Source organism: Talpa europaea (assembly GCF_964194135.1).
Source record: "Talpa europaea genome assembly, chromosome: 1".
NCBI classification, from domain to species: Eukaryota; Metazoa; Chordata; class Mammalia; order Eulipotyphla; family Talpidae; genus Talpa; species Talpa europaea.
In genome coordinates, this window is record NC_140073.1 from 131,054,387 (window position 1) to 131,081,471 (window position 27,085).

At 42.0% G+C, this 27,085-nt stretch overlaps 1 protein-coding gene across 1 annotated transcript; it reads left to right on the forward strand.

Annotated features, from left to right (window-relative positions):
• Positions 1 to 1,195: 1,195 nt before the first annotated feature.
• CASP10 (caspase 10) lies at positions 1,196 to 26,937 on the forward strand (the record flags this gene model as incomplete). Its single annotated transcript, XM_084259458.1, has 8 exons — positions 1,196 to 1,599; positions 2,825 to 2,918; positions 14,320 to 14,455; positions 19,413 to 19,519; positions 24,216 to 24,324; positions 25,124 to 25,625; positions 26,355 to 26,467; positions 26,873 to 26,937. Exons 1-8 carry the CDS (start codon positions 1,271 to 1,273, stop codon positions 26,935 to 26,937), a joined length of 1,455 nt encoding a protein of 484 aa, XP_084115584.1. The 5' UTR covers positions 1,196 to 1,270.
• Positions 26,938 to 27,085: the final 148 nt, after the last annotated feature.

Here is a 27,085-nt window from a genome sequence, read left to right on the forward strand (position 1 = left end):
AGGGCAGCAGACTCATGTCTGTTAGACCACTGTCCTCCCCTTTGTCAGAGCACAGGGAAATTTATGCAAGGGGGAGATGAGAAGGGGTCAGCACCAGTGGGCGCCAGCCTGTTTTTCTTCAATAGCTGATGTTTAACTTTCTCTTCCCTGGAATGCAGGGGTGCTCATCTGGGAGACTGGGCCATAAAGATAAATCTGTCAAACAAGGGGGAAGGTGCAACAAATGGGGAAATGTTATAGAGCAACCCCGATATTAAACGGGTTCCTGGCTGTGGGTCCTCACCCGCGCGCTTTAAAGGGACTTATGAATACTCTACTACAGACACACACAAAAGGGTTAATAAAAGGTTTATTTACAAGAGGAAAGGAAATAAGGAAAATGTACAACTCAGGGAGAAAATAGGGAAATAAAGTCTTTAATGCGTCCTACCCTATCCGACAACCTGGAAACCCCAAAGTCACTCTCAGAGCTGACCGGACGCTGCTGCTGGCCAAGAGCCCAAAATGGAGAGAGCGCCCCCAAAGCCCACGTGTCTGCCTTTTGTATCCACCTGGCTGCTTAACCCCACCCTCAGGTCCCAGCCACCTTCCCTTTGGTGGTGATGGGATTTGGAGTTCCCAGCGTCTTTGGCTTTGACCTGGGGTGGGGGTGGAGTCCACAAAGCCTGTATGGAATTTGCTTTGGGACCGCCTTTTCCCCCTAACAGAAAGACAAACCTGTTCCATAAGGAATGTGAAGATCCCCCCCCCCCAGTAGCACATTAAGTGAGACAGCCTAGAACTAACCAATCACAAAAAGACTGGTGGGGCTTTAGAATAATGAGGGAAAGAAGGTATATATTCCCTGAGACAGAACTCCACTTTGGCTTCTTTGCCCCTCCCAGGCCTGGTTTCATGGGCTGGGAGTCCCACTTTATTTGTTTCCTTTTCTCCTCACTAAACTTTTTCTTTCTCTAAACAAACCTGCCTCTTCTTGCTTGCTTGCCTGAGCGTCTGCGAAGTTCCTGCTGCTGCTTCGTGAGACACCAACCCGTGGGGGTCTCAGCGCTGCGCAGGCAGCCTGGGATCCGTTCCTGGCTGGGAGACTAGGCCTGACAATTCCGGTATCACTCTCAACCCTTGCAAAAAATCTGCCCCCTCCCAGCACTTCTAGAAAAATCTAATGCCTGCAATAGAGGGGGCCTGGATCTGGTGGGCAGACTGGGGATTTGGGGTCTATATCCATACTCTCTAACATACTACGTTGCCATTTTTCTCTTCCAGGCTGGTCATGATGTCTGAAGGTCAGACATCTGTTTTGGATAATAGCTTTCGAATGAAGCTTCTGAAGATCGATTCACAGCTGGAGGAGGAAGAAGTGGAACATCTAAAGTTTCTCTGCCAAGTTTTTGTCTCCCCGAAGAAGCTAGAGAATTGCAAGTCAGCCTTGAACATTTTTGACCATCTCTTGGCTGAGGAGTGCCTGAGTGAGGAAGATCCCTTCTTCCTTGCAGAACTCCTGTATACCATCAAGCAGTTTTTGTTGCTGCGGCACCTTGACTACAGCAAAGAGCAAGTGGAGCATTTGCTGCCCACTCGAAGGAGAATTTCTCTGTTCAGGTAAGTTGGGGTCTGGGATCAAAACAGGAGGGCTTTCCATTTAGGGTTCCTTTAGGCCTTTGGGTTTAGAAAGGAGGCTGGGATTAAAATCTTCTTATCTACCTCCTTGCATGATACAGTAATTCTAAACCAGGACATCTCTCACCTTCAGCTGCTGATGAGATTGGGAGGCCAGCAAAGCTTTTAAAACCCAGATCTGGGCCTGGTAGTGGCTTCCATTTATTTAGCAAAAAAGAAGTCTACGTCAGCGAAGCAGGGCCTGTGGCTTACTTTTTCCTATCCTCCGCATTCTTAGACAATCCTTCCTCCTGTGAGTTAGATATGAGTCCACTGTATCCAGGAATTTGAGAAAAGAATAATGCACACCTGGAGCCAAATAAACAAAATGAAAAAGGGTGATGTGTCTCCAGAATAGAGTCGTTTATGCCATGTCTAATTATAGATTTTTATACATTTTTGGGTGAAACAGAGAGGTAAAATATAGGTATTTTGTTCATTCTCTGACTACCCAGAAGTTGGGGGAGTTTCCTTTTTTCCAGTATTGGACTCTCTATTGACTAGCATCAGGACCACTCAGAGGAGGGTCTGTAAAGTAGGTCTGAATTTCTGAAACACAGCTAGGAGCCATGTGGGCCTACAGAAGCTGTTTTATGTCTTTTTAGTTTGATGGAAAACAGCACAGGACTGGGATCCAGAAGGCCAGCCCCTGCTGCTCCTGTGTTATTGTGATATCATAGGTCACTTTCAAGTTCAGAGTTATAGTTTTTGAATCTAAAAAGTAGGATTAAAAATTGGCTACTCAAAAAAAAAATTGGTTACTCACAGGTTTTGATCATTTAAATAAGAGATACCGGGCCTCCCCGGTGGCGCAGCGGTTGAGCGCTGGGTTGCGAAGCTGCCCGCGGCCTCTGAGGTGCCGGTTCAATCCCCGGCTGCTCCCCGGCCACCAGAGGAGGGTCCCACATGGCGCGCAGACCTCTCCTGCCGCCCGCTGCTCCCCTCAACAATGTACTTCGGTCCTTCTGCCTGCTCTGATCCCCGCTCTGGCTCTGGTGAATTCTCTCACCCTCCCGCGCTTCTGACTGTACCCAGTGCTTGTATAAATAAATAAACAAACAAACAAACAAATAAATAAATAAATAAATAAGAGATACCATTTGTAAAAGCACTTGATTTACTGTCCTCTGCAATTGTGGGGCTTTATTTGCTATTTCGTATGTCTTAGAACCCTGCTATATGAACTGTCAGAAGATATCAACCAGGAGAACTTAGAGGAAATGGTCTTCATTCTGAAGGATATGATTCCAAAAACCCCTAAGGTGAGTGTGTCACATAGAATGGGGTCTTTATGAGCACTGCTTACTTGGCATTTGAGAAGATGCTGGAAAGGCATTTTAGGAAGGCTTATTATTATTTTTGCAGGAGGCAGTGTTAAACAGTGGTTAAAAACATTGACCTTGTTGTCAAATGGGCCTTGATTGTAGTCCTGGTTTTTCAACTAGCCCCTTGATGTGGGGCAAGTGATTGAATCTTTTTGAGTCTCCCTTTTCTCATGTCTTCTTAAGGGACAGTCATCCTACTTCGGAGGGTTACGTGAAATCAGTCACTTCCATGTACATGAACTTGGCGTCTGTATCTGGCACTCAGCAAGCAGGTAGTCAGTGTATAACTGCTGCTGTCATTCACTGTGTTAAGATATTAAAGTGTGCGCTGGACACAAGAAGGAAATGAGGTGTCCAATAAAATAATGGCAGAGTGGGAATTAGTTGTTTGCCATCTACAGGAGACAAGATTTCTGAGGGAGCTTAGTGTCTTTTTCAGTGGACTGTATAGTGTCCTCGAAGTGGGATTTTTGTAAAAATCAAATGAGACCACTGCTTGAAAGGTGTGCTATTTTTAATATTAATATAATTGTAATCTGCTAACAATCTTGTACATGTTGGTGACTTTTAAAGGCAAGAAAGTAGTTGCATATCTCTTTTCCTCAAAATGTTGTTTTTCCTTTTTTTAAAATAAAGCATTCTGTTTTCTTTTTTCTGAATGTTATATTTTTCAAAGGAGAAAAGCGAATGAACAAAGGAAACAAAACCAAAACCAAAACTTTAGGCGTTGGCAACAGTTGTGGTTGCTGGAGAGGAAGGCATGGGTGGGGGTGGGGTAGAATGGGGTGGGAGTGGGGGATGGGGGGGATGATCAGTGGTGGGAAAACGTACTACTTAATCTCGGTGTTATCAGCTGCTGTTATGTCAACCAAAAGAAAATAAAAACTTTATATTTTTCCTTTTGACTATAACAACAACTTATTACAAGGAAGTTATTAATTTGGGAAGAGGTTAATTTTCAGTTTACCATATAAAATTACTGTGTGTTATTCAACTGCTATTTATGTTAAATGTTAAGTTCTATAATGTTTGATACACAAAAATTACATGTGACATATATGGAAGTGGACTACTCAGTGACCAGCCACGAACGACCCCATCCAACTTCTCAGTGAGAAGGTCACCAATGGGCCTACATGTGTAGCCTGCTCTCCATCACATTCTCCCCAGATCAACTGATAATTTAATGACAAATAACTTTTTAAAGCATTTTTTAGTTTTATTTATTTTGCATATAAGAGCCAGGGTACAGGCCAGAGATACGGGGGGTAAGAGGATTCACCAGAGACAGACTGAACAGGAGAGGTCTGCTGTGCCATGTGGGTTGGGCCGCCTGACTGGCCGGGGATAGAACTCGTGCTGCAGAGGCTGCAGATCGCTTCATAGTGATACCGGAATTGTCAGGCCTAGTCTCCCAGCCAGGAAAGATCCCCGGCTGCAGGAGCAGCGCTGAGCCCCAGCCAATAGACCCCCACGGGTTGGTGTCTTACGAAGCCGCAGCAGGAACTTCGCAGACGCTCAGGCAAGCAAGCGAGAAGAGGCAGGTTTGTCTAGAGAAAGAAAAGTTTATTGAGGAGAAAAAGAACAGAAATAAAGTGGGACTGTATAGTGCACCGGGTTCTTCATAGTCAGAGGCAGCTGACAGTCAAGCCTATCCTCCCATCCTGGCCTGTGGTTTGGGCTGGCCCCTCCCTCCCTGGAGAGTGGGACGGTCCCTTTTTTAGTGCCCTGTGTGATGGCACAGAAGGCATGGCCCTAGGGACAGCTTCTTGCAGCTGAGGTGTCCTGGTTGCAGGCAGTGGAAGTAAGCTGGCAGCCCATTAAGAGGTTGAGGTCCCAAATGCCCTAGGGTGCATGGGGCCTTGGGTGAGTCTGAGGTAGCAGGGTACTAACAATGGCAACTGCCATTTACTGGCCCTTCTCTTGCCTTTCTCCCTTTCTTTTTAGTCTAGTTAGTCCCCTCCATATTACTGTAGGCCTTGAAGGCCATGTTTAAAAGTGTTAAAAGGTTTTAGGCCCTTGATTTAGTCTCTGGAGTTTGCACCTGATGTCAGAGCAAGGCTGACTAATGAAGGAGACCGACAGTTAAATTGTTTGTCCTTTTTAGGGTCTAGATTAGTATACCTTTTTATAGCCTCAGTAAATTTAGCCTGAAATGACTGGCTTATTAGGTTTTAAGAAGTCTTATGTGTTTTAGAATAATTTTATTTGTTTAATTTATGTTGAAAAGGTGAAACAATTCTATAAGAATACTTTCTATGAGGTATTAATATACCCAGATTGACTCAGTTTGTTTTCACAACAAGAAACAATTTTATATATCAAAATAACTAAAGCCTGGTGCCACACAGGTGCACAACTGACATTTAAGTTAACCAAAATATTTCATGGCAAGTTACTCGAGAGCAAAAAAATTTTCTGTCAAAAATCCCTCACTCAGACCTTTTACACTCTCCTTTGCCCTTTTTTATTTCCTTTTAAAACACAAACACACCTCACTTTACTTGTATCCAGAATTATCACACCCTAGTTTCCAATCTTTGCATTGTAAGACACCATAATAGCTGTTACATTATCATCTCTTTAGACTACACAACTTACACAGACACATCTTTTAATTTTTTTTATTTGGGATGACATTAAACTTTAGTTTTCTTACAATAAGGAGTAAAATGTAAACCTGAAAGTTCAGTAAATGGTTAATAATTTTTTTTACTAAACTTAGCAAAAACCTTAGTTTGGCTTTAGTTTTTCCTTAGAACTGGAATTTTAAGTCAACTGCAGAGTTGCCACTGTACCAATTTTATATACCAAGTTTTTCTTAGGCAAGCACTAGATAGATTGACAAAAGCAAGAAAAAAATTAGACACTTAATACCATAAACATTTTTCAGTAACTTGTCCATATGGCTTTAGATGTTACCTTGAATTTTGTAAAGAAATATAATCATTTACTAGGAGAATGTATTGTTTTCTCCAAGGGGAAAAGACAAGTAGATCAGTCTTCCTGGAACAAGATCTTATCAAGAGAAGTTTAGATAAAAGCCTAGAAGTAAGTTTGTTAGCATAGGCCAGGTTAATTATTATTTCCTTTGTATACTCATACAAATGAGTAAACACATTTAAACAAAGTACAGTATTAATACCAACATTAAAACCTTAAGGCATGTATGCTTTAAACCATTAAATTTTGAATTAGTTTTTCTTTACCACAATTTTAGATCACGATCTCAAAATTTAGGATTTTTTTTTATAGGCACCATTTATAATTAATCCTCCGGAGGCAAAAAGTAAGAACAAAGAGATCTCTTGATTTTTATTTAAAATTTTTGGCCATGTGCACTAATTTTAAGAAACAGTTATTTTTACCAATATTTGTAAAGACACTGGGAAACTACAAGTCAGTAAACTCCAGTTCTTTAGTATCTATTTGTTTGAGTTTGACACATCCATTTAGCCAAGTTTTTAATATCCTTTTTATATCAAGCAGGTTTTTAATGACATAGAAGTTAGAATCCTTACATAGAACAAGTATCCAATTTTAACCCTTACTTAAAACCTAGGGTCCAACCAAGACAACAACAATTTTTAAAGTCAAGCATTTTGAGTTTGTATTTTTAAGTATTATCATTTGGCTTTACATTGTTTTAGTTTTGTTTCACTGAGACCAAGCACATTTTTAAGACAAAAGACTTTTTTTTTTTTTTTTCAGAACCATGTATGTATGGGAAGGACAGGAGAAGAGGAAGAATAAGTTCTTTACAGTTTGCCTGTTTTTAGACTCTTATCAGAAATTAATTAGTCTTAATAAGAAACCAAACTTTTACAGGTCCAATAAGCAATTTAGAAGTTTTTACTCAACCAAAAATCACCTTTTATAGCTCGTTAGCAAGTCCAAAGTAACTCAGCAGTTTTTACCTTTAACAGTCTAGACTTTAAAATCAGAAAAACACAGGGAAATAGAACTTTTTCCCTAGCATGAACCAAAACAGTTTTTCAAGGTGGACAAAGGGAGAGTCCAGTCCCCCCACAACTGGAAGGCAGCAGAGACATACCTATAATCTTATCACTGGAGAAAAAGTCCAGGCAGCTGCTTGCTGAGATCAAAGGCAGTCTTTTTTTACCAGCCAGTTGTAGTGGGTCCCTTACTTCTTAGTTCCCGCATTTTACCTTTTGCCTTAACTGTGACAAAAGAGGGTTAGCTGGAGAAGATGCCGTTTATGGCCAAATTGGGCTAGTTTATAAAGAATGTGGCTTAAGGGCATGTCCCATGGAATTGAGATAGAGCATTTTATGGTCTCTGTAGCAATAAAAGAAAGGTACCCACAATAGCAGCGCAGAGACAAAGCAGGGACATTCCTGCAGTTAAGTCAGAGGTCGTCCCATCTGACCAGGACCATGTATTATGGCCTCTCGACTGGCTTTCAGCTCTAGGATGCAGGAGGGATGTCGAGACTTGGGTCTAAGTGACTTACTAAGAGAAGTAACAGGTGAGATAGGAGACAATTACTCCTGAAAATTGGTCTCAATCCTAAGATGCAGGAGAGATGCTTGCCTCTTTTGCATGGCCGACGAGGAGGCTCCCATCTGCAAAAAGGAATGAAAGCGGGTGTCCAACACCAGCTTCTTTCCCCAAAGGCAGAGAAAACCTATAGATAGGCCAAATTAAAACCTATAGACAGGTCAAATTATGGATTTAGGGTCAAATTGAACCCAATTCTTAATCCACTTCTCCCTTGCCTTTTACCGGAGGCGTCCCTCCATTTAAACTTGGAGCTCTAACTGTGAGTGATCAACAGTTTCCTCGCATAAAGTCCACTGGATTTAATCACTCCTTTCCAGTGTGACCGATGTATCTCTGCCTGTCTCCCACCAAACAGACAGGTGTGGGGCGCCGGACTTTGTGGGACCCTACCAGCGACCCCTAACCAGTCTCTGTGCAAAGGGCATCTATTCCAAGCTTCTAGCGAGCTTATAGTAAGCCATTCTCCTCATCTGATGAAAGACCCTGAACACACCTGAACAGTAGAGACTTACCACAAGCCACAGACCGAGTCCTGTGACCTAACTTTTAATGATGTCCATTTGCCAGACAACAAAACTGATTCCTTTTTTCTTAAGTCATAGCCCTTGAAGCAGCAGTAGCCCAGAACCTGATATTTGCTTGTCTTAAACTCCCTTTTGGAAAACTGTCATGAGACAAATTTATAATACCAAAGGTATAATTAATTAGCTGGACCTAGGATTTGAGGCAAACCTGTACATACATTCCTGTCATAATATGAAACTCAGCCTCTCCTGCCTGTGCCAACCGGCAGGATTAAAACAGACACCAGGGAAAAGGCTCCCAGGGGTGCCCCAAGATTTTTATAAGATCATTTTGTACCTTAGGTTTATAAGTTGCCTTGATAGAAGCTGAAAGAAGTCCATCCTATAGGGGAGGGATCAAGAAGGTGAAAGTCCCTTTTTTTTTTTTTTACTGTTTGGCCTCCGTGACTCTCGCCTAGGTGCCGAACTAGCAGAATGCCTTGTCTGAGCCATCGGATCTCCTGGGTGTCCAGGGTTCCAAGGGTCACAGTTTGGCCGTTCTGAGCACCCCCGGAGTCCACAGATGATAGAGGAAAGTAGGAATCAGTGACAAGAGAATCTTGACATTCCCACTTGCCTGCTGAGAAACCTGTCACCCGAGACTTTAAGAATGGCGGCCTCACGCTAGTCGCTTTTACTGGGCCAAAGGTGCCCATTAATTTTTTGCAATCAAATAAAGGACAGAGAAAAAGTTTGTGAAATGTCTACTGCCTATGTGAAGCCCACAGGTAACAGACAAGTAAATCAGTTGCATTGCAAGAGAAGGAAGAATGGAAAGGGAGAGAGAGCAAGGAAAGATAAGAAGAGCCATTCAAATAATGCTAACAGGGATCTGAGGCCAGGGTAGGGTTCTGTGTCGGATCCTGTGTGGTGCTTAGTGAGGAATGACTTTCCCAACTGTTACATTGGGACCATTCATCCTCTACTGGGTCTCGGCAACTCCTCCTCTGCTGAAGGCAAGGGAGGATGGCCTGAGCTGCTGGGAGATCAGCCCCTTATGTGCAGCTCCCGGACGGCCTCTACATGATGTATGTGCCTAGCTCTTCGGAGACCGGAGTCTCTCATACGACGACAACCAGACTTTTATTCTTTGACTGGCAGATGGGCTAGTCCCCTTACCTGGTCTGGTCACCAGTTTATCCTTCCACAGAAGGTTTTAAGGCAGTCGCCCTTTGACATCTACTGACTGTCCTGTGCCCTCTTTATGGCCTCTTTGATGGCTCCAAGAAAAAGAAAATGTTTAGCAAAAGAAGCTTAGGACAAGCTGAAGACAGAAAATTTGTGCCTCTTGGCTCACTTACCTTAAATCTTGTGAGATCCCGAACGAGCCCCCAAATTGATACCGGAATTGTCAGGCCTAGTCTCCCAGCCAGGAACAGATCCCAGGCTGCAGGGGCAGCGCTGAGCCCCAGCCACTAGACCCCCACGGGTTGGTGTCTCACGAAGCCGCAGCAGGAACTTCTCAGACGCTCAGGCAAGCAAGCGAGAAGAGGCAGGTTTGTTTAGAGAAAGAAAAGTTTATTGAGGAGAAAAAGAACAGAAATAAAGTGGGACTCCGAGGCCAGGGAACCAGGCCTGGGAGGGGCAAAGAAGCCAAAGTGGAGTCCTGTCTCAGGGAATATATACCTTTTTTCCCTCATTATTCTAAAGCTCCACCAGTCTTTTTGTGATTGGTTAGTTCTTGGCTGTTTCACTTAATTTGCTACTGAGCGGGGGGATCTTCACATTCCTTATTGAACAGGTTTGTCTTTCCCCATTTGTTGCATCTTTATCTTTATGGCCCAGTCCTCTGGACAAACATCCCTGCATTGAAGTTAAACAGCGGCACTTCTAATGTGTCCATAAATTAAACCATTCTCCATTTCTCCAATCTCTGCCTCCCTTTACCACCTGAAGGAAACCAGGACCAGAGTTAACAATGTTGTCCTTGGTCCTGGGATGTTTGTTTTTCCTAGTGGAATTGGTTACATTCCCTTGGTTGTCCTTATCTCTGAAGCCTCCCTAAATTCTTCAGAGGTCCCCCCCTGCACTGTCCCTAAAACTGCCTAATTCCTAGCTTGCCCTGTGTCTCAATAGTGCGGTGCTTAACCTCTTGCACCAACAGGGAGGCACCGCTTTTTTTTTAAATTTTTGCATAGAAAACTGGGCTGTAGGCCAGAGGTGTGGGGGATGAGGATTCACCAGAGATAGAGTGGGAGTAGAACAGGCAGATTTTATTTTATTGAACACCTCATTTCCTTGTTGTGTCCAGCGCACACTTCAATATCTTAACACAGTGAATGACAGCAGCAGTTATACACTGACTACCTGCTTGCTGAGTGCCAGATACAGACGCCAAGTTCATGTACATGGAAGTGACTGATTTCACGCAACCCTCCGAAGTCGGATGACTGTCCCTTAAGAAGACAGGAGAAAAGGGAGACTCAAAAAGATTCAATCACTTGCCCCACATCAAGGGGCTAGTTGAAAAACCAGGACTACAATCAAGGCCCATTTGACATCAAGGTCAATGTTTTAATCACTGAAATATTCTGCTGAGGGGAGCAGCAGGCAAGACAGGAGAGGTCTGCTGTGCCATGTGGGTAGCTCCCTGGCTGGGATAGGGATCCAACTCTGGAGGTAGCAGTGATAGTACTGAGATTTGACCCTTACACCACCAGGGAGGCAAATAATTTTTTTTTTTAAGAAAAATTACTGTGGTGTGGGAAGCTGTTTTACATGTGGTAGATCAAATGAAGACAGTATTAGTGATTTATTAAACATGTTTCCTAATGTTTCCTAGTGTTAGGCTAAGGGATTTTAGCCCTGAGAGATTTTAGTCTTCTTGTGTCCTTCAATTGGTCACTTCTTGTTCCTTTCTCTCAAAGATTGGTTGTGAGCTCCTTCTAGTTGGGACTGAGTCTTCTGCATCATTTTATCCCAGAACTTTAATGAATCAGTTACAAAGTAGTGCTTTGAATGAAGCAAGAATAAATGGGATGATGCAATCTTCCTCCTTTCGTTTTGAGAAAATGGCATGAACCTTTTCTGTTTATATAATTTTACGACTAAGGGGGTTGGTTAGTGAGGAGAACTAAACCACAGTGGGGATGTGCAGAGATACACTTACAACATTCTCACAGTTGTTGCTCCTTAGATTTTTTTTCTTCTGTCTGTAGTATCTGGAAGCTTTTTTTTTTTTTTTTTTTCCACTTTTTTTTTTTTTTTTTTTTAGCTCCCTGGCTGGGATGGGGACCCAGCTCAGGCGGTAGTGGTGAGAGTGCTGAAATTTAACCCTTAAACCACGAGGAAGGCCCTCAATAAATAACTTTTTTTTTTTAAGAAAAATCACTGTAGAGTGGGAAGCTATTTTGCATGTGGTAGATCAAATGAAGACAGCTTTTATTTTTCTTCTTATAAAAATCCTACCTGAGTACAGAAAATTATATAAAACAAGCATATAGCTTAATGAATTATGAAGTGAATATACGTTTGAGAACACTACCCAAGTGAAGAAATTGAAATTTGCCAGCCACTCCAGTAACTCCTCCATCTGTCCCAGTGCAACCAAGGCCTGTTCTGACCCCAGAGAAGTCACCATCAGGTTTTTATAACCACGTTCTTATACTTTTTTATGGTTGTATCACTTACCTATGCATCTCTACATCTCAAGTACAGTCTTGACCCATTTTTCTTTTGAGTGCCTTTTAATCTGTAAAATAAACTCATCTCTCCCAAGTCCTTTTCTTTTTCTTAAAATTGATCTGTGGAAGAATTGCAGGGCAGTGACACCACAGAATCCCCACCTGTCTGGGTTTTGCTGTCCATGTGATTGGTGTATTCCCCTTGCTCCTCTGTCTTCTGCTTTCCCGGCAGATGGATTCGGAGGCTTCATCAGACTCAGATTAGATCCTTTTGGTGAGACCATAGTTTTTTTTTTGTGCTGCACTCTTTCATTAGGAGGTAGACAATGCCTCATTTTCTCTCTTTGATATTAGCAATGGTAGACCTGGAATCTTTCCTTTCCTCATCATGCCCTGGTTTTTTCCCATGAGAACTGAGAATTCCAAGACTATAAACTAAGTGCTACAGATGCTCATAGGGTTGATGCTTCTAGGTTGATGTGCAGGGTTGGGGGGAAATTTCCCCTACACCTCTCAGTAGTTGTATTGATAGAACCAGGACATGGGCTATAGCTGGAATAGACTCACTGCTAGGGTTTCTTCCCTTCTTTGTAGAGATTTGCCCTGAGGTGATTTTGCCTGTTGCCTGGACCCAGGTGCTTTAAACTTGGGTTAATGGGGCCTCCCTGGTGGCACAAGGGGTTAAGATGCAATCTATGAAGTGATCCACAGCCTCTGCAGCACGAGTTCGATCCCTGGCCAGGGAGCTACCCACATAGCATAGCAGACCTCTCCTGATTTGCCTGCTGTTCCCCACAGCAGTGCATTTCAGTCAATCCACCTGTTCTGTTCCCCATTCTGTCTCTGGTGAATCCCCTCACCACCCACACCTCTGGCCTGTACCCCAGAAGAGTGAAGAGGCTGAGTCCTTCACCCATTTACAACCAGATGATACACAAATAAAGACTATGGTCCCTAGGGGGTGAAACCAGATGACCATGTCAAGAGTGCATAAAGAGGCAAAGGGGGTAAGAAAAATATAAATATAATTGTGTTTGGAGCATTACTGGGCAGCACAGTCCAAGAAGGGAAGGCATGGTGATGATAAGGAGCCTCCTATTTGTTCACTGAAGGACTCAGATCCACAATCTCAGTTGGTGTGCAAGACAGAGGGTTCTACCTGTGCAGAACCATGGGCACAGAGGAGCAGATATCTGTGAGAGAATGCTGGAGTAGTGGATTAATACTGACAAAAGTAGATGCTATGCAGCGGGATAGCAACCAGGCAACCAGAGTTGGAGGATGAAATGCTCCACACCCCTTAACAGAAGTGCTGAGGATAGTGGACAGACTTCAGGACTGCTGGTCTCCCCTGGATGAATCTCCCTTCACTACCTCCTCTTTTCTTCTTTATTCCCTGATCACAATGTTGGTGCATTGGACCTGTCGAGGGAGGCTCATACTTCTTTGCCTTTTTGATTCTCTACCTGTCTCTGGAATTTCTTGAAAACTTGTACTTTCTCTTTTTATTAGGCTGGTTACACAATCTTAACTGATTTTGTAATCTTAACTGATTTTAACTGATCAGTTAAGATTTTCTAACTCTGACCTTTCTCTTGCTTGTTGATTTTGGGGGATCTTATTTGAATAAATACACACACACACACTTTCATTAACCTTATCTTCTTCATTCTATTGTTGAACTTCTTGAGAAAACGTTCCACACACATACCCAGAAAAAAAACCCCACAAAAACAACAAAACAAAAAGAAAATTATCTACACGCACTCTTTTTCATTAACTCTAATTTATTTGTTTAAATTTTTTTTCACTAACTATTTTAGCCACATTTCAAAGCATCTAATATGATCTCAGCTTCCATTACTCCAATGAAATTCTTTTTTTTTTTTAAACTTAAGTAACATAGGTTTATTACATTGTATAGGTTTCAGGTGTACAGTGTTATAAATCAACATCTGTATCTACTACATTATGTTCACCCACCAAAAGTCTAATTTGTATAGGTCACAATTGACTCCTTTTACTTGATTCGCCCAACCCCTTACCTCTTTGTTTTTAGTAATGAATGCAATTTTGTTTTTAGAGTCTAAGAAGGTGTTTTTGTTTTGTTTTGCTTTTTCATTCGTTTTTTTTTCTTTATCTCAATAAAACTATCTTGCCGAATCTCCTCATAACCAGATTTTGAGTTTCTTGTCTTTTTCCTCATATGGGTTTTTTGGTGTGGAATGTCCTTTTTTGTGTTGGCAGTGAATTGCCTGCTGGACATGCAGGTGAGGTTATTTTTTTTTTTAAGATTTATTTTTATGTATGCATACAAGAGCTGGGGTACAGGCCAAAGATGCGGGGGTGAGAGGATTCACCGGTAACAAAACGGGGAACAAAACAGGCAGATTGACTGCCCCCCGTACACTGCTGAGGGGAGCAGCAGGCGAGTCAGGAGAGGTCTGCTGCGCCAAGTTGGTTGCTCCCTGGCCTGCCGGGGGTCGAACTTGTGCTGCAGAGGCTGAGGATTGCTTCATAGGTTGCGTCTTACCCCTTGCACCACTAAGGAGGCCCTGCAGGTGAGGTTTACTAAGTGAATGAATAATCAGCAGGCAAGTAAATGTGACTCCACTGATTCTCTTACAGAGCTCTCTAAGTTTCCTGGCATATTTAGAGAAACAAGCTCTAATAGATGAAGACAATCTGAACTTACTGGTGGATCTCTTCAAAAACACTAAGCCTATCCTTATGAGAAAGATAGAAAAATATAAAAAAGAGAAAGGTAACTCACTTATGCTTGTTTCTTGTACCATACCATGGGAATTCTTAAACCAGTATCAATTGTATGATATTTACTCATCATGTATAATATTATTGGTCGTGTATGAAAAGGCAGAAATCTCCATTTGTTCATTCAACACATATTAATTGAATGTATACTTTGTGCTTCTAAGGTATAGCTTAGAACTAGGACATAATTCAAACCTGACTGCTTCACCATGTACCAGTATGATAAATATTTGAATTTTCCTGAATAAGAGCTGAATAAGAGCATATTCATGAATCTTGTTACTCCATGCCCCTATTTTAATTCAGTGAACCAATCTAGTGTGCAAATTTGGTTAAAAATGAAACTAGCTGAAAAAAACCTCTCTAAGGATTCTATGAAACAAATATTTGAGGAACAGAATATATGGTTTTTAAATATGTAACATCTCGAATAACTGAAGCATTGAAAAAGTGCGTTGTGTAAGTAAACATTGTAAAAAATAAACACTTTTTTTCTAACCATCAAGTTATCAAGTGAGAAATAAAAAGCCGGAAGTTTGTAAGACTTGGTTTTCCTCATCCTACTGCTGTTTCCCTGTAACAGCATCCATGCCAGTTAACATCCGGTGGTGGTCAGATTATTTTGGTCATTTGAGCTCTGGAGAGGACACACTAGTTTCTATGTAGTGAATGTTTACATTTGTCTCAGTGTTTCAAGGATTGAGCTTTATACCAGAGGAATTATAGTTTTGATTTTTCTACAACCTACCTGCTGTGTAACCTCTACAGTGTTGAAAAAGAAAACTCTTGCTTTCCTCTGCTGCTTCTCAAACTAACACTTCTAGAACTGTTCTGAATTCAGCTGTTTAGATTTTTCCACACCAAGCAATTCAATTGTCTATAGGCACAAAATTGGGTGTTCTACAATTTAGTTTCATTCTGGAACTAACCAGAATTAGCATAGATTCCACAGGTTAAGGACCCGTACCCCGAGCTGCTTCCACTTCTGGCCAATTTCAAATAGCAGGTCCCTGTATGACCCACAACCTGTCTCACTGCTATAAATCATGGGTTCCCTTGACCTCCTTACTCTCAGGTTTAATGATTTGCTAGAATGGCTCACAGACTCAGGAAAATGGGTTATGTACTAGACCGATAGTTATCATAAAAGGGTAAAATTCAGGAGCAACCAAATGGAAGGGATTCACAGGACGAGGCATGGGGGATGGGGCTTTTTTTCAGGTGGTTCAACCTCCGAGCATCTCCAGATGTTCACCAGCCTGGAAGCTTTTCGAGCCCCTTGATTAGGATTTTTTAAAAAGTTTTATTTATTGTTTTGGCATAGAAGAACTGGGGTTTAAGCCAGAGGTGCAGGTGGGGGTGGGGGTGAGAGGATTCACCAGAGACAGAGTGGGGAGCAGAACAGGCAGACTGACTGAAACACACTGTTAAGGGGAGCAATGGGAGAGATAGGAGAGGTCTGCTGTGCCATGTGGGTTAACCCCCTCACCAGGAACAATAGAGATGATAGCACTGAGTCTTAGCTCCTAGGCCACCAGGGAGACCCAGATTTGTTTATTTATTAATTTAATTTATTTTTAATGGAGGCTTCATTATGTTATAGGACAGGGAGAGGGGCAGCCCAAACCCCGCAAACCTTCCTATTCTATATAGGGTTCTGCCCTCTGCTGCATTAACACAAAACATGAGACTTTAATGGGAAGGAACTTTAATACAATTAGGAAACAATACAGGAAAGGCAAAGAACCTGGTTTCTAAATCAAGCACCCAAAGTTACCCATCCCCTCGTGGGTAAAAGTCCATCCAAATGGGATTGGCCCAGAGCAAGGCCCCAAAGCCTGCCACAAGTCTAAAGCATCTTCCAGTGGGGACCCACAGAAAAGGGTCAGAAACAACCAGACAAACCCGGAAGAAAAGAGCAAAATCAAAATCAAGATAAAAGCTGCCATTGTTACCTCCCCACTGGTCTCACCCACATCTGTGTTACCCCGTCCACAACCAAAAGACAAGCGCAGTTTCTTCACGTGTCTCTAGGCTCCATGTGCCTCCCCCAGGTCTCCTTCTGGCTCCATCCAGCTTCCTTCCTTCCTCAGTGTCCTCTGTAACTTCTCTCCCTGCTCAGCTCCACCTGCCCTTGGTTGGGGCAGGAAACCTGGAACCTCCCCCTTTCCTGGGAACCACCTTGTTACAATTATGGTAGGCATGGTTGATTACGCAAATGGCCCTAATGATTCACTCAGCCCCTCTGTCTTTCCCAGAGTTTTGGGGTGGGGCTGAAAGTTCTAACCCTTTAATCTCAAGGATTGTTTCCTGACAAACAAGCCCCATCCTGAGGCTATCCTGGGCTTCCAGCCATTCCATTAGCATACAAAAAAACACTTGTCGTTAAATATCCAAAGGTTTTAGGAACTGTGTGCTCCTAAAAGGGAGAAGACACCAACTATATCGCCAAATATATCATAGATGTCACTATTTTAATATTGACTTTCAAGGGTCTTAAGAATTTGGGACTAATTCTACCATTTAAGATGGAAAACTAAAGGACCAAAAAGATGGTAGGTATATAGATTTTAGACTTTTCTTTAAGTGTGATCCAAAGACAAAATCCATTCTGATTGGGCTATGAGCTCTATTTAAGGATCACCTGGATAATTTCTGAGTTTTCCCGAACCTTGGTGTTTCCTTTAGTATTTTCAATTATTAAAAATGACATTATAATAATAAAAATAAAATAAAATTTTAAATAATAATCAGTAACATACAGTGTAGAAAGTAAAAAGGCTCTCCTACTGCCAATTCATTTCTTAGAGATAACCACAGTTTTGAGAATATTTTTATAGCTTTTCTCCTATAGAGAGATAGTTTTGTGTATGTAGATTGATAGATATAATATACATTTGACCAAGATGATGTTAATCATATTCTATAACTTGCTTTTTCTCCACCTAATATATCTGACATCTTCCCATGTATATAATATAGATAAAGCTCATTCTTAATAATGGTTTTATCAAGTACAGGGGAAAATTTCCCAGACCTCTGGATTCTCTCAAATTGGCTGATCAATTAACATCAAACATATTAGTAGGAGAAAAGAACAAATTTAATTTACACATGTATGGAGAATCTACATGACTAAATTTTAAAGCAAGTGAGACAGACCTGAGGTTTATATCCTTAGCTAAGAAATTGAATAGGTACCTGGAGCACTGAGGTGAGAGGAGGGTTCCCATGTGGCAAGGAGGTGATGCCTTCATGTGACAAAACCTTGACTCTAGATACTTACCTTTCTTTCTTTTTTTAAAAACATCTGTGTTTTATTTATTTATTTGTTTATTTATTTTAATTTATACAAGTACTGGGTACAGTCAGAAGCGCAGGAGGGTGAGAGAATTCACCAGAGCCAAAGCGGGGAGCAGAGCAGGCAGAAGGACTGAAGTACACTGCTGAGGGGAGCAGCGGGCGGCAGGAGAGGCCTGTGCGCCATGTGGGACCCTCCTCTAGTGGCCGGGGAGCAGCCGGGGATCGAACCGGCGCTGCAGAGGCCGCGGGCAGCTTCGCAACCCAGTGCTCAACTGCTGCGCCACCAGGGAGGCCCTAGATGCTTACCTTTCTTTAAGGGAGGTTTCTCTAATAAAAAGGTTATTTGTGGAGATGGTCCTAAAACTAGGTAGCCTGTAGTTTTTATACGTATATTGTCTCCTGAGGATCAAAGGGTCTGGACAGACCTTAATTCCACATACCAAGATGACTTATTTTGGAAAAAGCCATCTCTGGACATCTTGGAAAAATCAGTCTGAAAAATTTTTTGGAAGACCAATTCTGCAGTTCCATAGAAATACATTTTATGTATGTAAATTTTATTGAGTCACCACTTTTTAATGTTTTTTCCTTCTTTCCTTCCATCCTTCTTTTTGCTATTATACTCTGAATTCTGATTTCATTTTTTGAGGTTTTATAATCTCAATTTGGCAATCATCTACCACATAAGTACTATAGGTGCTAAAATAGTATTTAGCATGTAGTAGCTTTAAGGAACTAATAGAATAATAAAAATGATAAAACATAAACAATACTGAGACAGGGCAAGCTAGGGTTATTAGGCAGTTTTAGGGATAGTGCAGGAGGGGACCTCTGAAGAATTCAGGAAGGCTTCAGAGATAAGGACGAGCAAGGGAATGAAACCAATTCCACTGGGAAAAACAAACATCCTAGCACCACAGATAATCTTGTTAAGGATGGTCCTGGTTTTCTTCAGATGATAAGATAAAGTGTAAAGATGCTCACCGGGAGGGCTAGACCATAAAAATAAAGATGTAACAAATGGGAAAGACAGACCTGTTAGATAGGAATGTGAAGCTCTCCCACACAGTAAGTAGCAAATTAAGTGAGACAGCCAAAAACTGACCAATCACAAAGAGACTGGTAAAGTTTTAGAATAATGAGGGAAAAAAGGTATATATTCCCTGAGACACAATTCCATTTTGGCTTCCTTGCCCCTCCCAGGCCTGGTTCCCTGGCCTGGGAGTCCCACTTTATTTCTGCTCTTTTTCTCCTCAATAAACTTTTTCTTCTAAACAAACTGCCTCTTTTCACTTGCTCGCTTGCCTGAGCGTCTGTGAAGTTCCTGCTGTGGCTTCGTGAGACACCAACCCGTGGGGGGTCTAGCGGCTGGGGCTCAGCGCTGCCCTGCAGCCTGGAATCCGTTCCTGGCTGGGAGACTAGGCCTGACAATTCCGGCATCAATACTAAATAATATGTTATAATAAAAGGAATAAAAATTGATAACTAAAATAATTTATAAATTCACACTTTTTCCCTGTAGATCTCTTTAAGCAAATGGCACTATAAATCTATAGGTTCCTTTAAAATAATTTATTTTGATGATTGGTTATCTTGGATTGCTGCTAGTCACAAGGTGATTTTCCTCTCTGTGATTCTATTTCCAGCCAACCAGGTTGTGATATCACCTATAAAGGAAAGTGAGTCATTGTATCAAGGAAATGAAGAAATCTTTTCTCCTTCAGAAATTAAAAGCTTCTCCGAAGCCTTGCTGGTATGTTCAGTGGTGTGTTGGTTAATGTTTAACCACCAGCTCGCCTCTCTACCCCCAACTCCCAAAATGATAGAAATTGTAAGTGTGTGTGTATGTGAGTGTGTGTGTGTGTGAGATGTGGGGGAAGGAGGGAGGAAAGAAGGGAGTGCTGATTTGGCATAATTTATAGTGTCGGGTGTGAGTATTCCCACCATGGCTCATTTCAATGTACTGATGTGGCATCAAGTGGATTGCAGAATCCTGAAAATCTAATTGGCTCTGTCTAGATGGTTTGAACTGCCTCCAGAATAACACTGGATTGTTTTGAAATGGCCAAGAGGTGTGGTGGGTGAGAGGATTCACCAGAAACAGAGTGGGGAGCAAAACAGGTGAATCTACTGAAATATACTGCTGAGGGGAGCAGTGGGTAAGACAGGAGAGGTCTGCTGTGCTGTGTGGGTAGCTCCCTGGCTGGGGATTGCACTCATGCTTCAGTGACTGGCAATACCTTGATAGTGCTGAGACTTAACCCCTGTGCCACCACGGAGGACCCACAATGCTATTTTTTAAAAATAACATTTTATTGATTTACCATTGATTTACAATGCTGTTAATTTTTGGAGTACAGCTTCATGCTGTTCCGTGTGTGTAAACCTCAGCATCCTCACCAAAGTTCTAGTGCATTCCCACGATCTGCTCTTTCCTCTATTAATACTTCTTTTCCCTTTCTGGTAACCACCACATTATTCACAGAGTCTTTAAGAATTATTTTTGTTATGATTTATTAGTTCATTTGTTTTGATTATTTATATTCCACATATGAGAGAAATTATCCAGTATTTGCCTTTCACTTTCTGATGTATATCACTTAGCATGATCACTTCAAGTTCCTGTGATGCTAATTTTGATTTTAGTGTGCAAATGTTTTCTGTTTTCTTCACTATATTATTTTTATATAATCAATTTTATATAGTTACTATTTCTCCACTTGTAATTAATAAGCAACTGGTGGGGAGACATTTTAAGACCATGCAAATATTCTCCTCTGTGTTGACCAAAATAATTAGGCCAAAAAAGTGTTTATTCAAGAACAGGGCATAGGAGCTGGGTCTATGACCAAGGGATCCCCCAAGGTCTGTGCCTCCAGGGACGTAGGATCAGTCAAGGAAGTGCTCTGAATTTTAGGTCATTTGTTATGAAATATTGCATAGTCTGGCAAGGGTCTCTAGATAGAAGGCACCAGTGTGGGGTCCTTTATAACAATAAACAGATGGTCTCTTGTTTCTTTTCCTGAAGAGAAAGCAGTGTGTTGGTTAGTCAGACAGTACTCAGCAGCTCACCCAGAACAGAACCCAGAACCAGGATGGAGTCTGTTTGATTCCAAGTATTCCTCATCTGTATCAAAATATCCCCCTGGATAGAGCACCCACTGGTGATTCTTGCGTGTTTCAGTATTTACTATGTTGGCTGAAAAATGATTTTCAAATTCCATCATTATCTCCATATTTTTAAGTAAGCAGTCAGCATTCTGTTGTAGGCAGAACACTTCTTTTCTCCCCCAGTCTTTTTTTTTTTTCAGTTAGCCTTGTTTTATTTTTTTTAATTTTTATTTTATATATTTTATATCATTTTTATTTTTATACAATGTATGCATTTTCATCTTGGTTATCATCCCCATAAAATTCCCACCCCCTCCCCCATTTTGACCTTACAGGAAAAGGACTAATTATAATAAAGTAAAAATCAAAATCAACAGGGAGTAGGATCTCCCTCAGTATTTTATTCCACTAAACTTAATTCCTCCTCCACCCACTTACTAAACCAGTTTTGAATTAGATATTGGCATGCATGTAGAAAAGACACACACACACACACACACACACATCAGAATTTACTCTTTGTTGCTTAGAAAATCAAGCCTATTTAAGGGGTGCGACTGTCTCAGCTGTGGTTTCTGAAATGCTGCTGTTTTGTTGCTATTGGATGATTCTGCCTAAAGCCAGATAAAGATGGGGGTAGTTGGGGTGTTGCTGGGCATGCAGGAGGACTTTTGGGATCAGCTCCTGTCTTTACATTCGTTCTCATATGATGGAAGTTGTCTTATAAGTTATCTAGGCAGCCCTCCCCTCTCCATGAAGTAATGGATAAAACAAAAGTTGACAAAACATCTCTTGCTTCATATGCATTTGAGAGGTTTTCTTATATAAATGAGAACTGCCAACGATTGGATTTGAATAAGAAACTCTGTATTTCAAATAATGAAATTTGCCCTAATTTGTGTAAAAAACACATTATGTTTTCCAGTGCCTTAAAAAGAGGCGCGTGTCTTTATTGAGATTGTCTGTTCAAGTCACTAGGGATTCCCTCTTGAGAGCAGTCCAGAAAAGACTCAGTGTGGACAGGCAGTGAGTCATTCATTTACCCACTCCTCTCTGACACAGAGACTTGGGTGGGTCAACTGAGGATGCAACATTCTCAGTGAAAGAGAGCCAAGCAGACCTTAGAGCTGCTTTGTAGTCTCTATCCTGGCTGACTTCATCAACACAAGGTAGGAGACAAAGCTGGGAAACCAGGGCCCTGGGATGCTAAGCAGAGCCCACTGTACTTCTGTGAAGCAGAAAAATTACTCAGTTGCCATCAAAACTAACTGGACTTGCCCTAAACAGCATGACTGGCCCTGGGCTGTTGCTGAGAAGGATTCTAGGTTCTGCAGGTTAGGTAATTTGGCTCTGAAAAGAAAGGAAAGTCTTCTGGAAAGTGAAACTCAATTTCCTCAGAACTGTGGAATTCTGGTTTTGCACAGCCTGGGAGGGGAGTGAGGGCTGCCCAGCTTTGTTCTCACTTGAAGATAAGAAAGGAGCTTGAAGCCAGTAGCCTGGTAGGTTCCACAGTGACGTGGGGGTGACTTGCCAGTCGCCTCTCACTGGTGTCCTCACACTGCCTCCACACAGCAGTTGACAGGTCAGGCCCTCCCCAAAACACCTTGGTAATATCCCTTGTGGTGCTTTCTACTGCAGACTAAGGGCTGGGGCTGGGAAGGGTAACACTGAAGAGATAAAGGCCTTTGGTGATGTTTTCATGCTACATTCAATGATATTAAACACCAGTGAAAGCCCAAAGTAAAAACTACAGATTATACTTAGAGAAGTCTGCAAGGCACCCCTGTCCCTCTTCTGCTCCCCCATAGATTACCATTATTATTTTTTTTAAAGATTTATTTATTTATTTATACAAGAACTGGGGTACAGGTCAGATGTGCAGGAGGGTGGGAAGATTCACCAGAGACAGAGTGGGGAACAGAACAGGCAGACTAATGAAATACACTGCTGAGAGGAGCAGCGGGCATGACAAGAGAGGTCTGTGCACCATGTGGGGCCCTTGCTGGCCAGCCAGCCGGGATTGAACCGACGCTGCAGAGGCTGTGGACAGCTTCACAGCGCTGCGCTCAACTGCCTGCGCCACCAGGGGAGGCCCAATTACCATTATTTTTAAAAGATTTATTTATTATGCATACAAGAGCTGGGATATAGCCCAGAGGTGTGGGGGTTGAGAGGATTCACCAGAGACAGAGTAGGGAGCAAAACAGGCAGATCTACTGAAATCACTGCTGAGGGGAGCAGCAGGCGAGTCAGGAGAGGTCTGCTGCACCATGTGGATAGCTCCCTGGCGGGCCGGGGTTTGAACTCGTGCTGCAGTGGCTGCGGATAGCTTCATAGGTTGTGTCTTAACCAGGGAGACCCTATTAACCCAAGTTTAAAGCACCTGGGTCCAGGCAACAGGCAAAATCACCTCAGGGCAAATCTCTAATCTACAAAGAAGGGAAGAAACCCTGGCAGTGAGTCTATCCTAGCTATAGCCCATGTCCTGGTTCTATCAATACAACTACTGAGAGGTGTAGGGGAAATTTCCCCCAGCCCTACACATCAACCCAGAAGCAATGAGCATCCGTAGCACTTAGTTCATAGTCTTGGAATTCTGAGTTCTCATGGAAAAAAACCAGGGCATTATGAGAAAAGAAAAGATTCCAGGTTTACCAGTGCTAATATCAAAATAGAGAGAAAATGAGGCATTGTCTGACTTCCAACATTAATGAGACTGAGGGCTTAGAGCTGTTTGTTTCTTTCTTGGTTCCTGTTTTTAAACAACTGAAGCCACTTCTTTTCTGCTTGGATCAAAGGCATTCCATGTTTTCATGGCCCCCTGGAACCAGTTCAACTAATTTGTAATCAATGCTGTTTACAATAGTCTTAAAATAATTGTACATATTTAAAAATCGCCATTGTGAAATATTATTTTTATATTCAGAAATAAAGTTACAAAAGAGATTTTTCTGTTTGCAGATTCTTCAGAATCTTACCAATTGAAAAAATAAATTCCCATATGATATTTTTGTTTTGTTAGATCCTTATCTGTGCTTTTCTTACGTGGCTAATCTAAAGGGAAAGATATTTTTGCATAAACCTCAGGTTTGCCAAAGTTGAAATATATTTTCTGATTTTTAGCACTTGAGAATTGATGTTCTACAATCAAACCAGGTGATGTCTGAATTTTAATTAGGGCCTGGCATTCCATTTTGGAATAAATTTATTCCATACCAGGACCGGGACCTTGAGAGCTTTCTGCCCTTGGTATTGATAAATAAGGTAGTTGGTTAGAAATAATAAACCATTAAAATTAGGATTCCCTAGTAAGTGACTCTATCGCTTCTTCTTTCAAGGAGGCAGATGTGTATAGGATGGATGGAATATTCAGAGGTCACTGTGTCATTGTCAACAATGAAACTTTTACTTCCCGGCAACCTAGACGAGGCACCTGTGCAGATGCTGGTAAGAAAGTCTGGAATAGAGTTTCAAAGGCAACTTGGGGCTCTTAAAAACATTTTTCATTTTCACATTTTGTGTAATTTTTAATCTTTCATTTAAATGTAAGAATGATATCATAAATATTTTTTTTTTTTAAAGAGGCATGTTTTATTTATTTATTTATTTGTTTGTTTGTTTTGTTTATACATGCACTGGGTACAGTCAGAAGCGCGGGAGGGTGAGAGAATTCACCAGAGCCAGAGCGGGGAGCAGAGCAGGCAGAAGGACCAAAGTACACTGCTGAGAGGAGCAGCGGGCGGCAGGAGAGCTCTGCGCGCCATGTGGGACCCTCCTCCAGTGGCCGGGGAGCAGCCGGGGATCGAACCGGCGCCGCAGAGGCCGCGGGCAGCTTCGCAACCCAGTGCTCAACCGCTGCGCCACCGGGGAGGCCCCATCATAAATATTTTTATGTCATTGATTTCCCTGGTGTCTCAGTCCATCTGGGCTGATTTAACAAAATACCATAAACCAGGTGAGAAAAACCCAGGTATGAGCTCTGACTTCGCTGCTAACTCAGCTTGTGACCTTGGGAGAGTAGTGGGGCCTCAGCTTCCCCATCTGCAAAACAGGATGAAATTCAGTCCCGTGCTGATTCTTGGCACCCTTGTGACAGCGCTGTGGATATGATAAGACAAATTAATTGTTTCAGGAAAGTTTCAGGAAATTTGCTATGCAATTTTTCTATCTATTAGCAATCTGACACCTTTATTTTATTTCATTCAATTTCATTACATTATCTTTCCTTTCCTTACTCTTTTTACAGAGTTCCTGTCCCATGTATTTGATTGGCTTGGGTTCGCCATAGACAGAAGGGATAATGTGACTAAGGAAGAGCTCGAGGGTATTCTGAAGAAATACCAGCACTTTCCAGACCATGCTAAGGGAGACTGCTTTGTGTTCTGTGTTCTGACCCATGGGGATCGTGGAAAAGTCTGCACTTCAGATGATTTCCTCGTTGGCATTGAGGAGATCATGTCTCATTTCACACTTCAGCAGTGCCCTAATCTGGCTGGCAAACCCAAACTCTTTTTCATCCAGGCCTGTCAGGGTAAAGAGAAACAGCCTTCCTTACCCATTGAGGCAGATGCTATAAATCCTGAGCAGCTAAATCCTGAACCTCTTTCCCATCAGAAATATCTTCCCGATTGGGTGGATATGCTTCTTGGCCTGTCTACTGTCCCTGGCTTTCTTTCTTATCGGCATGCATATACAGGCAGCTGGTATATTCAATCTCTGTGTCATCGTCTACAGGACATGGTCCCAAGGTGAGAGTTTTGAGTTGTTCCATCCACCTACCTGTTCATCCATCTGTCCACCTACAAGTCATGCATCCCAAGTCATCTATCTGTCTATCCGAATGTCTGTCCGTTGCCCACCCATCAAAACATCCGTCCTTGCCTCCCTCCCTCTTTTCCCTCTATCCATCTGTCCATTAACAAACCTGTATTAAGCACCAGCAAGTATTCTTAAACATCTAATATGGAATTGAAAATGTATATATAATTTAACTTTTTCAATAGTAGAAGTATTTCTTTATATTTGGTGGGATTCCAGTTAGAATCTGAGCATATTAGACTTGGAAGAGCCCACAATTTATTTTTTAAATGATGAATTTTTGACTTCAATTTTTCTTTTCTTTTTTTTTTTCAAGATTGATTTATTTATACAAGAACTTGGGTACATCCAGAGGCATGGGAGGGTGAGAGAATTCACCAGAAACAGAGTGGGGAGCAGAACAGGCAGACAGACTGAAAGCACTGCTGAAGGGAGCAGCGGGCGAGACAGGAGAGGTCTGCTGCGCCATGTGGGAATCTCCCTTCTGGTCGGGAATCGAACCCTCACTGCAGAGACTGCAGACAGCTTTACAGTGCTGCGCTCAACCCGCTGCGCCACCAGGGAGGCCCTGTGGCCACATATTTTGGGGGTGTTCTTGCTAAAACCTGATACATGATTTGTTTCCTGATTGAAAATGATTTTTTCTTCTCTGCCTGTAGGCATTATGACATCTTAAACATCCTCACTGCTGTCAACAAAGATGTGAGTGAAAAAGAGGATTCACAATCACGTGGAACAAAGAAACAAATACCCCAGCCTTCTTTCACACTGCGTAAAAGACTAATATTCCCTGCGCCACCCCAAAAGTAGAGAGAACTGAATTTTCATCAACTTTTAGACTTGAAAAGAACAGCTCTTCCAGCCTCCTACCCAGCATAAGAATCAGTGACAGATGTTATCTACCTGTCATTCTAGTAATAGAAAATGCCCAATTTTCAGACACACCATATTTTGTTTTCTTTTCACCAGTGTAAATGTTGCAACACTTTCTTTGTTGAAGCCTTGGGTTGTAGTCATGTTTTTAGTTGTGCACCCAGAGGAAAAAAATAATTTGACCTTTATTTTTACATCTGTGAAGTAAAAAATTATGGCTAGGTACATTTATAGTTTCTTTTAGCTTTAGGAACTATTATCCTTAGCCTAGACTGAACCTCTTTGTATGACCATTCCTTGTTAGAACTTGGTCTCCTCTGCATCCTCTTGTTTTGGACATTGGATGATGACAAGGTCATGGTTCTCTGACCTTCTCTCTGCTCTCCCCTTCCTAAGGGGGTTTCTTTAATGCAATGTAAGGGAGGTATTCCTGCAGGCCATCTCTTTTGGTCTGACAGCTCAATGTGAAGAGAGGCACATGCGGCTACTCTGGGAGCAGAAATGTTACAAACTGATA